We start from the raw sequence: 13,941 nt of genomic DNA on the forward strand, positions 1-13,941 counted from the left end.
ATTTACAGGGTCCGGCTCCCTTAAGACAGAGCAGACAATAAAGGTAGACTTGGATCTGCGAGGTAATAAGTGGATAACTGAAACATCTACTTAAAAAGTGTTTTGTAAAAATTTATTTAGACCACGATTTTAGGTTGGGCTCCCGGGGAAACAGGTTCCAAAATTTGTGTGTAGGAAATTCACTGGGTAGTGCTCTTGGGCACATCTCCTCTGAGGAAATAAGGGAAGCAGGGGTGAGCAGAAGGAGAGGTTAAATGGCGATGTACTTTCGAGCTGTGATGACACTTTGGAGTTGCTCTCCATCAAGTCAAGGGAGGTAGGCCTTGTACTCTCACAGTGACCAATCGGTAGCACCTGGGGAGGGACTTTAACCTGGAGTGAAGCCTTTCTCTTTTGTCAAGGGCAATTCCTGCAGAGGAACTGAGCTGTGCGCCTCAGTCGACACTCCTGGCAGCTGGAGAAATAGTGCTGGATCCTTACCTTGTACCAAACACGAAATTTAACTCAAAATGGATCAAAGATCTAAATGTAGGAGCTAAAACTATAAAACTCTTAGAAGAAAACATATGGGGAAAGCTTCATGGAATGATTTCTTGAATATGACACCAAAAGCACAGACAACAATGAAAAAAGTAAACCAGACTACATCAAAATTTAAAACTTTTGTGCATCAAAATCGCTATCAACAGAGTGAAAAGGCAGCCCATGGAATGGGACAAAATATTTGCAAATTATATATCTGATATGGGGTTAACATCCAGAGTACATAAAGAATTCCTATAACCCAATAACAACAAAACAAGCAACCTGATTAAAAGATGGCCAAAGGACCTGAATAGACATTTCTCCAAGACAGATATACTAATGGCCAATAAGCACATGAAAAGATGCTCGACATTACCAATCATTAGGGAAATGCAAATGAAAACCACAATGAGATATCACTTCACACTCATTAGGATGGCTATTATTGAAAAAACAAAAAGAGGAAATAACAAGTGTCGGCAATGGTACAGAGAAGTTGGAACCTTTGTGCATTGTGGGTGGGAATGTAAAAAGGTGCAATCACTGTGGAAAACAGTTTAGCAGTTTCTCAAAAAATTAAATATAAAATTACCATATTACCATACAATCCAGCAAATTCCCTTCTGCATATATACCCAAAAGAATTGGAAGCAGCAATTCAAATAGATATTTGTATGCCATTTTATAGCGGTATTATTCACAATAGCCAAAGGAAACAACCCAAGGATCCTTCAGTGGATGAATAAACCATGGTATATATATACATACAGTGGAATATTGATCAGTCTTAAGAAGGGAGGAAATTCTGGCACATTCTACCACTTGAATGAGCCATGAAGACATTATGCCAAGTGAAATAAACCAGTCACAAAAGGACAAATATTGTATAATTCCATTTACAAGAGGTACCTATAGTAGCCAAACTCATAGAGATAGAAAGCAGAATGGTGGTTTGGGCAGTCAAGCTGCCTAATTTAAAAGGATAAATATTTATTTGGAATGGGCTGACTTATATATCATTAGTCTATTTAGAAACTACATTATATAAATTTAAGTTATATATATACTGTTGCCACTTAAAATGTCAGGAAAAGTTATTACGGATCTCATTGTGTGTTGTGTACTCTTTCTAGCTATATTTTGACATGAAATAACTAAACTAATCTATTTAATCATAAATTAAACTCACCTTCTTACAAGTATTTGGTTCTATTTTCTTATAAGAGAAACTGAATTTCTATAGTTATTAATCTCAAAGTACCTTCTAATTCTGTTCTAATGTTATAGGGAAGAGTTTCTAATAGAAAATATAGTCTGCTGAGTTCCATGCTTTCAATTTCCAGAAGATCAATTGTGTCTTTTCTCATTTCTTCCTAAAATTTAAATTACATATTTTAAAAAGTTAAGACATTAAAACAATAAGATTTATCTCCTAATCAATGCCTATAAATGTTTTCAAAGACCAAAATTTGATTTTCATTAAACACCTTCTGCTGTTATTTTAATTTGGAACATACAGTAGAAAAAGTAACTATACTCTAAAATCAGTTTTTAAAGTGTCATTGTTAGCTTATCTTTTAATTTCCGATGATTTTCTTCTACTCAGAAATCATATTTCCCAGTATGCATGTGTTTCTTATTTGCAGTTTCAATCAATTTAAAAGCAACGTCTCCAACAAAAAGGGTAACATTGAGAAAGAAGGCAACTTAATCAAAAATTAGAAAATGCCTATAAAAATATGCTTAGGTATAAAGACAATAATGGTTGTCTTATACAAACCTACAAATCCAAACAAAGAGTCAGGCAGGACTGTTATTATTATTATTATTATTATTATTAATTTATTATTTTTGGTGGGACTTTTAAAAATGAAAAACATTCAAAAATCTGTTAGTGGGAAAAATAGATAAATTATCTTTTAAATAAATGGTTGTAATGACTATAGTTACTTTATGACCTGAGAAAGTACCATTATATTTTATGAATAATGAAATGCAGATTACGTAATTGTGTATATAGTATGATTACTTTTCTATAAAAAATAAAACTCAAAAGAGGCATCATCCATACCCTGAAAGTAGGAAAGCCATTTGTCAAAGAGTCAATTGTGATTATTTAATGGTCGTGGGGTCATCGTGGTTTTTACTTTCTTCAATTTGCTTGTTTATTTTTTTCTAAGTTTTCCAGAATAAACAAGTAGTGCTTTTATAATAGTGACAATTTTTTACTTTAAATAATGTGAAACCTCTATTAAAGAGGTTTCACAGCTCAGATACTAAATGGAGACATACTAGATACTTTAATAAGCCACAAGAGATATTTTGACCCCTTCAGTTCCTGGAGAAAAACATAACTAAAAACAAAGCAGAGGAAAAAGCTTTCGGAAGACCACAGTGCAGTGTAATATACACAAACTAAGCACATGTATTCAAGTAAGTGTGATTATAAAGTATAATTCTAAATATACATACACAACTATACATAATTCCATAAAAATATAAAGTAATGATATTAACTTTTATTAGCAGTCTGTAGACCCAAACTTATTTACTTTACAGCCATATTTCTATATTTTTAGATATTCGATATGTAGTAGATTCTTATTCAATATTTTTTAACCAAATGAAGAGACTTCACCATTCTGACCCTGCCAAGAAGGCATTGTAAACGTCATCCAGGACCAGAGAAATGTTTGTGATACTTTAAAAGGAAATTCTTTAAATGTTTGGTTTTGGAGTCAAGTTAGTATAATTGAAAGAATTTCTGTTTGTTTTCCCTGAACAGCACAGTCTACTTCAGTGAAATAAGTGCCAAAATCTTTTAGTGGTTATGTAAGAAATTGTATATAGAGAACTAAGTTAATTCGCACCATACATGCAATTTATTTCAGAGGTGGTTTGTTTTAAGTGATGCTTACATATCGGTGTCCCTAGGTTTGCCCATTTGGCCAGCCCCTTCACTGAGCTCTGTTATTACCAGGACCACTCCTCCCTACCTGGCTTGCCCTCATTCATAGCACGGGTCTTAATTCAGTGTTCTGTGTGGAAAACTGAGCAAACAGTCCACTGTTGAGCAATCCTGGTGCTTAGAAAATTGAAGGAACATTTTTTTTCTTTTATTCAGAGTAAATATTTTCCCTATTCATCTACTGAAATACCTTGAGCAGAGTTGGTGCTAAATTAAAGTTTGATAAGAAATAAATGGAAGATTGAAAAAAATAGCTTTTACAGATGATACAATACCAATTTCTTGACAGCTACAGCAATGTCTTTAAGAAAGGTCCTAGCTTCTTCGTTGCATTTAAAATAGTCACCTTGCAGTGATTGTTCTAAAAAAAAATTAGAAAATTAAGATCTCTTATTTATCTATCCCAATCCTAGTTAACCTTTTAAGATCTAGCTCAAATGCCTTTGTCAGCTGAAAATTACATCTTCTATCTCTGAATTTCTATAGCACTTTATATGAATCTCTTTTGTACTTCTTATATTCTATTTCATAGTATTCTGGTTTAGGTATGTATTTTATGCTCCTTGAGAAAACCTCATCTTAAGAGTCCATCTTTGCATCTCTCGTGCTAGAAAGAGGGATGTGTATAGGCTAGCACAAAAAATTAAACAAATATTTATGAAAGGGATAAATATAACAAGCCTACAACATAAGCTCGTTGAAAAATGTTTTCATATATATTTATATACATATATCCTAAATATAGTATCTTGCCAAAACCCACACATTTCATTAACTATATAAAAATTATTATGTCACTTTTATTTCTATGCCAAAATTGTAATCATGGAATGAGATCAAATATTTGTAAAACTGGTCAGTGTGAAGTAGACAGAGTTTCTAACTCTTTTCATCCATTGATATACTTTCAGACGTCTCCTTTTCTCCCATACACTGTAAGTGGAAAGCACATGAGAAGAGAGGATTAGGAAATGTTGGCAAAGGTAATGAAGACAGATATAGAATGAGGAAAAAGAAAGAAAAAGAAAGGATAAAAAGAAGAGCAGAGAGAACAGATGAAGCTCTACTTACCTTGGTTCTGTCACCACTGTATTGTACAGACTAAGTGGATTCCAGGCCTGTATCCTCGTGTGTGGGAAGAGTCTGATGTACTTAATATTTTACATGTATTATCTAAGTCGATTCTTATAATCTTATAATGATTCCTATATCATAGGTGAGAAATCAAAGACTTTGAGGTCATATGTTCAAGGTCATGAAGCCCATCACTGATAGAGTCTGGATTCAAATGTAAGTGGCATGGCTCCAGGGTCTATGCTCTTAATGGCCATATTCACCTCTCAGAAGAGTAAATAGCAATTTCTGCCCTCGGTTTTTGGGAACTTGGATTCTCTTAATGAACTAAGCTCTCAAACCAAGTGAAAATCAGTTACTGAGTTTGTAAGCAAGTGTGTGTTAAGGAGGGACAGATATTGCCTGCTATTTCCTTTCCTTTCTTCCATGGAATGAATGAGCACAAGTTTGTTCCCACTTGCAAATGGGCTGGAGAGCTACATATTTTATAACTCGCATTCAGAGTAAAAGGCTTAATGAAGTTTTTTCCTATGGAAAACTCTCTGAGGGTCCAGGAATTATTAGCAGAAAAAGTATTTGTGCCTAAATACTAGGGTTGAATGGAACACTGATCTAGATGACCTTGGCCATATTCAGGTCTCTTTGGTAGTTAACATTTTTAATGAAAATACTCATCCAAACTTTTCAGAAGAATTGTAAAGTTACAATAGCTCATCTAAGAAGGAAAAAAGAAGCTATCCCAAACTGAGTAACATTATGATAGATATCAATATGATTGTCTTGAAACAATGATGATCAGAGTAAAGCAAGGCGATGCTTTGTTGTTTGGCGTAATTGGTTTGTGAGCTGAACAAGAAATATCCTTTCCTGAACTATAAGCTTAGGTGACTTGATTAGAGGTTCAGCTTTCTAACTGAAGTATTTTAACCCGGCTCCATCCAAGGTTATAGTCCATTTGCATTTCATAAACATTCTTCTCTATCTAATTTTCTTTGCCTAATACAAGAGCTTCTTAAACACCCTCTTTCCTGTTTGCCTGTTAAATTCTCCAGTTTGCCATGGTATATGTTGGAAAAAATTAACTTGCAAAGAAAAGGCAAGAAGGACCAAGCTGAAATTGAATGCATAATCTAAATGTAAGTGGGCACTCCAGTGGCTGGTAAATAGCAGTGGCCTGGGAGTCGAGGATTTTCCAGGATTTGCCACCACCTACTAGTGTGAACTGGGCTGAGTCACTCCAGTGACACCACAGCATGAGAACTGAGTCATGAATTCCACCCTGTCATCTCTCTCTCCCTCTAGGAGCCGAAGAAGGCTCTGTCCCAGCCAGGGATGCCCTGGGTTCCGGGGGTGAGGGTCCCTACTGAGGGGACCTAGGCGCCACTTTTGAGGTGACGTCCCTCCAGGTTCTCCCGGGCCTCTCACCCACAACAAAGAGTTGCTCCAGCGCTGCGGCCGCGACCGAGGATCCCAAGGTGGAGGGGAAGGTGCATAACTCCAGGGAGGGGCCGGTGGAAACCGCGGCCGCCGTCAGCACCTTCTCACCGAACCCCAGCTCTGGAGACCAGGAGCTCAGTGCCATCTTGCTGCTCTGGCGCTTCGCCAGCCAGGCCAGAGCCAAGGACTGCCGTTGCCACGGGCAACAAGGACGTCAAGGCCGGGGCGCCAGCTCGTGGCACTTGTGGCCCTCACTTGGGGTGGATGGATACCTTCCCAGGTCTCAAACTTTATCCACAATAATTAAGCCATCCTGGAAATATGAGACCCTCTTTAGCTGTTCTTTCTTCCTTTCATTTCCATTTCTTCAGTTCAGGTCTTGCACCTTTCTGGTGGTCCATTGGAATCATAATAATGATCACCTTTGAAAATTTCTCTGTGTCAGGCAATACAAGAGGAGCTTTATTTTCACAATGGCTTTATGAGGCAGGTTCTTTTATTATCTTCACTTTTACAGACACTTCTAATGGTTCTAGATTGGCCTCGATAGCTACAGGACAGCGAGGCATTTTGTGTTTTTACAAAATGTATATATCTGCAACGGCTTCCATGACTTATTTAGTCTTTATCATAACTCTTCAGGGCAATAATTATGGTTATCCGATTTTTCAGATACTGAGATGAGCAACTCAGTGACCTTAAGTATAAACTCTGATCCTTAGAATTGGACAATGGCAGAGCAGTCTTTCGAGTCCAGGTCTGGGGCACTGGCATTTCTGCCGGAGCTGCTTGCGGCTATTGAGACCAGGCAAGAAAATTGGTTTGGGGTGGGGAGTGTTCTGGGTTGGACCGGATGTCAGCAGAGCCAGGATAGTGTGGCTGTAGAACATGGGGTGCATGGAGAGGAAAAGCAAGAGCCCAGCCAAAAATTTGAGCTGTGATTTCACCGTAAAGGGCCTTGAATTCCAGACTCAGGAGTTTGAATTTTATTGCTGCAGGCAATGATGCTGTGAATACAATGATGGAGAACAGGTTTAGCCGCTCCCTGCTGGCAGCTGCTTGGTAATTCAGCTTACTTATGCTTAAGATAACATTTTATGGTAAGGTAGAGAATATCCTTATCAATTACAGCCAGTATGATTTTTTTTTCAAGGAAGCATCTGCAGAATAATCAAAAATTAAATTAGGCCTGAGACAATCAATGCCATATTTATCAAGAATATACTTATTATTATTATTATTATATCACTGATGTTTCCATTGGCATCTTCATTTAGAAATGTAGCAGTGGTGATTGTTAATGTCTCTTAATATTTACATAGACATTTCAAACATTCATGATCTTAAAGTAGCAATATTCTTATTTTCTTTATTTTTTCTTATTTTAATTTAATTCTTATTTTTACAAAGTGTTTTAGATATGATGATTCATCTGAAGATGATTCATCTAAAGATGATTCATTAATAATCACTGGAGTAGGTAAACTCTCAATCTGATTTAAAAACCTTTGTCTTCTCTCTGGCTGGGATTCGGGTGACTGACCATTCCCTTATACATGGATGCAATTAAGAATTTTCAGAGCTCACTTGGAAAATAAAAATACCAGCAAGTCATTGCTGCTTTCAATTCATTTCTTCCTGCCCCCTCAGGGACCTTCCTCAGTTAACTCCTCCCTCACTGTGTCTTCCACACATTCCTTACAACTCATGCCATTTTATCTTACTAAATCCATGTCTTTCCTAAATAAACCCTTCTGCAACCCTACCTCTCTGCTTCATTACCAAAATTCTTAAAACTGTGGTCTATATCTTGGCTATAATGCATTGCTTCACACTGAATTTTAAATTGCCTCCTCCTCCTCATCTTCTAAGGCCTTTTCTCCAGCCCCATTCTAACTCGTCCCTTTTCCTACAGAAGTTGACACCAACTCTTTTTTAGAAACTCACCTTGTCGATTGGTTTCGGCTACTCCTTCTTCACTTCCTTCACTGGCTTCCTTGTCATTTTCCTCCTGTTTGCCAAAAGCGGACATTCTGTCTGGGCTCTGTCCTTGGCCTTCTTTCATACTCTCTAACCTCTTCCCTCAGAGTTGAAGCTACACAAATAACTCTTGGGTTTTATCTCCCGCCCAACCTCTCTTCTCAGTATTAATCTTGTAAACTAAACATTTTCATCTGGTTATGCTGCTAGGATATCAAATTCAACCTGTTCGAAGTCTGTATTTTAGGTGGTTTATCTGCTTATTGAAATCACAATTGTATTGTCAGTCCATCTCAAAAACTGTCCCATCCATAAATTTTCTTAATCCCAGTAACCTCAAAGCCTCCAATGCACTTTGTTCAAACTTATTGTAGATGGTAATTATGTTAGGTTGAGTGATCTTATAATTATTTCTGTGTAATAGTTTTATTACTGAATAGCTTTGTAAACGTTATGCCTCAATTTCTCATCCATAAAATGGGGCTCTTATTGTAGGGAAGTCATGAGAATTAAATAAATTCATATAAAGTGTTTAAAACAGTGCCTGGAGCAAAATGAGGCACTCCATAAATTTAGCTGTTATCATCTCTGTACCACTACGAACTCTATGAAAAGGGGCCTGTGTTTTACTTATCTTGCTTCTCTTGTAGCACCCAGTACAGCAATTTGTACACAATAGGTGCCTAAGATATTGTTGAAATGGATAATAGCGAAGATTCACGTTTTCGGAATTTTTAAAACTATAGAGCTCAAAATTGTCTGCAATTCAGGCTTTATTAGAAAAAGAAAAATACTAGAGGAAAAAGGCAACTTTCTCAGGCGCTCACACTGTTCTTATGTCTAGGCTGGTGTGGCAAGAACTGACATTCACAATGGCCTTACTAATCATTACTATTATGAGACCCTAAAGGACATTTTGAAACTCCAGATTAAATTGGGTATAGTTAAAGTTTGGTTCTGAGTGAATTTTATGATACCAGAATCATTACTTATTATTTTAAAAATGGTAACTTATTTAACTGTGATTTCAAAATTAATCCGTTCTTGGCTTTGCCAGATGAATGAGCTTCCACGGCTGAAAAAATGTTACATGGCTCCAACTGTTTCTTTTCCTGTTGCTATATAGAAGTGTGCTCTGATTCAGGATGTATGGATATATGAAATTAAGCCAGGATTTAGAGCTCTTCAAGATTTGCGCACTGTCTTTTCTGCTTCTATTCATGGCAGGGTTGTTAGGAAATGGCTGAATTTAAGCACTTCCGTCTTTAACCACAAAGGCCAAAGCAGAAAAATGGTGTTTGGAAAAATACTCAATCTCCTGCAGTGAAATCCTTGGACTCCTCCGGTTCTTCCAATAAATGCCAATTTATGGTTAATTTTCATTAGTGGGTTTCTTTCCTAGCAACCAAATAGCCTTGCTGAGGCAGTATTGCTCTGAGCTAGTTTGTAAGAAGGGCAAAGAAACAGAGGAAAGGCAGGATGGCTCGGCGGAAAAAGCCCAGGCCTCAGATCAGACAAACAAGGTTCCAAGTCCTTACTTACTAGTTGTGTAAGTAACTAATTTTCTCACTTGGACAATAGAAATAAAGACATTAATCATGGTGTTTTTTGTTTGTTTGTTTTTTGTTTTTTGTTTTTTTGACATTCTAAGGATTAGAAATGTTTGTAAAGAGCCCAACATAGTGTCTGGCTCAGTGATGCTATATTATTGCTAAGAAGTTTCATTTTAATAGCCTTAAGGTAATTGGCTTAATGTAATTTATTAACTAAGAAATCAAGTAGCTAATGTAATAGTCTATTGGCTAAATTCATTTAATATAATAACCAATTTGGGAATTAAAGGACAAAATTTAAAACAAAGTAAATTTTTGTGAAAAGGAAAAAAAGTAAATGTACTTTATCTAGGAAGAAACTCTATAAGGCCAGGAAAGAATATTCTTGGTTTAGTACTATTCATCCCAGTGAAGATTTATCTTTATAGTAAAGATTCTACTATAAACCTGGCATTGGAATGGGTTCATGAAAATAAGTTAACAGAGTATAATAAAGTCCCTGAAGAAAGCTCCATTTATTCTGTTGGAAATTTATTTTGTGGTAGCAAGCATCTGGGTATTCTCTCCCACTTAGGAGAAGCAAAGAAAAGACATGAGCTATGTTCTGTCAAGCAAAAAGGATGCTGGATTAATTTGCCACCAAGAGATTATAGAGTGGTAGACTCCCTTCTAATTTTAGAGTGCTTAATAAGCAGATTTATTGAACAGAGCTAGTGCTATAGAATTTCTGGGTATTTTGATGACTGACATGAAAAATTACAATATTGCCTATTTCAATTTATAGTTATCTCAGACTAGATGCATCATATTCATTGGGTAATTTGTCCTTATAAGAATTTACATACTGAGGTTCTATTTTGTACTGAACGATTAATAAGTGAGTATCAGAAAGAAAATACAGATAAACTAGAAGTTCGTGACTTATATGCCCAGTGGAACATTTAATTTTTAATTTTCAAAGTAACTTTTTGAATATAGACCTGAAATAATTTTCTGTGATAGTTAAGAGAACAGTGAGAAGATTATTAATAGCTGGGTTTTCTCCCTGACCATCTTGGAGGGCTGGCTGCCTCCGCCCTCTGAAAGCTTCAGTTCTATCAGGAGGCCCACTCCACATAATGCTACTTTCTCTGGGTTCAGTGATATTAGAGAGGGCACTGAGAAAGGCTGGCCTAGGCTCCTCTCTCCTTGTCATCCTGGCCTGTCCCCAAACTTACCCCTGCTCTGTTCCCTTGTGTTGTGAGCTCTGCCCAGTGCAGGGGTAAGGTGAGCATCGCCATTAGGAGAATTGGGAGAAATATTTTTTACCAATTCATAGGTTGCCTTTCCTTTTGTGCAGAAGCTTTTAATTTGCTGTAGTCATACTTGTTTATTTTTATTTTGTTACCTGAACTTTTGTTGTCGTATCCAAAAAATTATTGGCAAGGCCGATGTCAAGATTTTTCCTGTGTTTTCTCCTAGGAGTTTTACAGTTTGAGGTCTTATGTTTAAGTCCTTAATCTATTTAGAGTTGATTTTTGTATAAGATATAAGATAAAGGGTCCGATTTCATTCTTTTGTATGTGGATATCCAGTTTTCCCAGCACTATTTATTGAAGAGTCTATCATTTTTCCCATTGTGAATTCTTGGTGCACTGGTCAAAAATTAATAGACTATACATGCTTGAGTTTATTTCTGGGTTTTCTATTCTGTTTCATTTTGTCTATGTGTCTGTTTACATGCCAGTACGATACTATTTTAATTACTGTAGCTCTGTAACAGGATTTGAAATAAGGAAGTGTGATGCCTCCAACTCTGTTTTTCTTTCTCTGGATTGCTTTGACTATTCAGGGTCTTTTGTGGTTCCACACAAATTTTAGAATCGCTTTTTCTATTTCTGTGAAAAATGCCATTAGAATTTTGGTAGAGATTGTATTTTACTTTGGGTAATATAAACATTTTAACAATATTAACTCCTAATTCATGAACATAAATTATCTTTCTGTTTATTTGTGTCTTCTTCAATTTCTTTCATCAATGTCATAGTTTTTAGTGTACAGATCTTCTGTTTTGGTAAATTTATTCTTAGGTATTTTATTCTTTTTGATGCTATTGTAAATGGGATTGTTTTCCTGATTTCTTTTTTAGGTAGATCAATGTTGGTATAAAGAAATGCAACTTTTGTATGTTGATTTTGTATCCTGCAACTTTACTTTATTTTACAGTTGTGTATATGTATGTGTGATCTTTAGGGTTTTCTACATATAGGATAATGTCATTTGCAAACAAAGATAATTTTCTTCTTCCTTTCTGATTTGGATGCCTTTTACTTATTTTCTTGTCTGACTGCTTTTGCTAGTAATTCCAGTATTACGTTGAATAAAAATGGCAAGAGTGGGCATCTTTGTCTTGCACCAGATCTTACAGGAAAAGCTTTCAGTTTTTCTTCAATGATTATGATGTTAGCTATGGGCTTTTCATAACTGGCCTTTATTACGTTGATGAAATTTCCATTTATATATATTTTATTGAGAGTTTTTCTCATGAATGTGTGTTGATCTCTGTCAAATGCTTTTTCTGCATCTAAAAGGATCATGTGATTTTAACATGGTGTATCGCATTAGTTGATTTGTATATGTTAAACCAAACTTGTATCCTAGGGATAAATCTCACTTGGTCATAGCGTATAACCTTTTTGATGATGTTGTTGAATTCAGTTTGCTAGATTTTATTGAGGATTTTTGCATCTATGTTCATCAGATATATTGGCCTATAGTTTTCTTTTCTTATGGTGTATTTATCTGGCTTTGGTATCAGGATAATGCTAGCCTCATAAAATGAGTTTGGAAATATTCTCTCTACTTCTGTTTTTTGGAAGAACTTAAGAAGGATTGGTATTCATTCTTCTTTGAATGTTTTGGTAGAATTCATCTGTGGAGCCACCTGGTTCTGGGCTTTTCTTTTTGGGGAAGTTTTTGATTACTACTTCAATCTCCTTATTTGTTATTGGTCTGTTCAAGCTTTCTATTTCTTCTTAATTTAGTCTTGGTAGGTTGCATTTCTAGAAATTTATGCATTTCTTATAGGTTATCCAGTTTGCATATGATTGTTCATAATAGTGTCACATGATCCTTTTTATTTCTGAAGCATCTGTTATAATGTCTCATCTTTCATTTCTGATTTTATTTGAATCTTCTCTCTTTTTTCTTTAGTCTAGCTAAGGGTTTGTCAATTTTGTTTACTTTTTTCAAAAAAAACCTTTTAGTTTTGTTGATTTTTCTTCTATTGTTTTTCTACTCTCTATTTGATTCATTTTTGCTCTAATTTTTATTATTTCTTTTCTTCCGCTAACTTTGGGTTAGTTTGTTCTTCTTTTCTAGTTCCTTGAGATATAAAGTTAAGTTGTTTATTTGACATCTTTCTTCTTTTTTAATGTAGGCATTTACCTCTCTAAACTTCCCTGAGTACTGCTTTTGCTGCATTCCATAAGTTTTGGTAATTTGTGTTTCGTTTGATTTTTCACAAAATACATTTTAAATTCCCTTTTGATTTCTTCTTTGACCCAGTGGTTGTTTAAGAGTGTATTATTTAGTTTCCACATATTTGTGAATTTTCCCATTTCTTGCTTTTACTCATTTCTTGTTTCATTTCAGAAAAGATATATAATATCTATCCTCTTAATTTTGTTAAGACTCATTTTGTGACCTAATATGTGATCTATCATAGAGAATGTTCATGTGCCCTTGAGAAGAATGTGTATTCTTCTACTGTTGGTGAAAAGTCATGTATATGCCTATTAGGTCTATTTAGTCTATACTGTTGCTCAAGTCCATTGTTTCCTTATCAATATTTCTGTTTGGATGGTCTAGCCATTATTGAATGTAGTTGTTGAGGTCTACAATTATTATATTGCTGTCGATTTCTCCTTTCAGATTTATTAAGATTTGTTTTATATATTTAAGTGCTCTGATATTGGGTGCATATATATTTACAATTGTTGCATTGTCCTGTTGAATTGACCCTTTTATCATTACATAATGACCTTTGTCTCTAAAGACAGTTTTTGACTTAAAATCTACTTTACTAAGGAGTTTCACACTTTGTACTCTTGTACTTCTGTTTAGTGTTCTTTCATCTCTACTTGAAAAGCTTCCTATAGCATAGTAGGGAGCAACCAGAGAGAGCTAATTCCAGCAGAATTCTTTTAAAAGGTAACTGTGACCCAGGACATAAAATAATTCATCTCAATTTACTCATCAAAGAAAATGTGGCCAGCCAAATTAATTCTATGATATTGAATGTACTAAACTAAAAAAAAAAAAATTAAAAAGAAAAAATCATATTGAGGAGCCTGAGGATAGTGCCAATATAAAATAGTAGAGAAGCAGGTTAGAGAATGAAGACAAAAGGCCTTTTGCTTGGCT

General features: G+C 35.4%; 1 protein-coding gene across 1 annotated transcript in view; it reads right to left on the bottom strand.

Moving 5' to 3' along the window:
* CCDC175 (coiled-coil domain containing 175) overlaps positions 1-6,665 on the bottom strand; it is a 46,442-nt gene extending 39,777 nt beyond the window's left edge. The window contains exons 1-3 of the mRNA XM_039864161.1: positions 5,993-6,665; positions 3,769-3,854; positions 1,787-1,898 (exon numbers count right to left, since the gene is read on the bottom strand). Of these exons, the coding sequence (XP_039720095.1) occupies positions 1,787-1,898; positions 3,769-3,854; positions 5,993-6,149 (355 nt within the window). The 5' untranslated portion in view covers positions 6,150-6,665. The remainder of the gene's footprint in view (positions 1-1,786; positions 1,899-3,768; positions 3,855-5,992) is intronic.
* Positions 6,666-13,941: the final 7,276 nt, after the last annotated feature.

The sequence above is a fragment of the Pteropus medius genome, unplaced genomic scaffold (genome assembly GCF_902729225.1).
Source record: "Pteropus medius unplaced genomic scaffold, Ma_sr-lr_union100, whole genome shotgun sequence".
NCBI lineage: Eukaryota > Metazoa > Chordata > Mammalia > Chiroptera > Pteropodidae > Pteropus > Pteropus medius.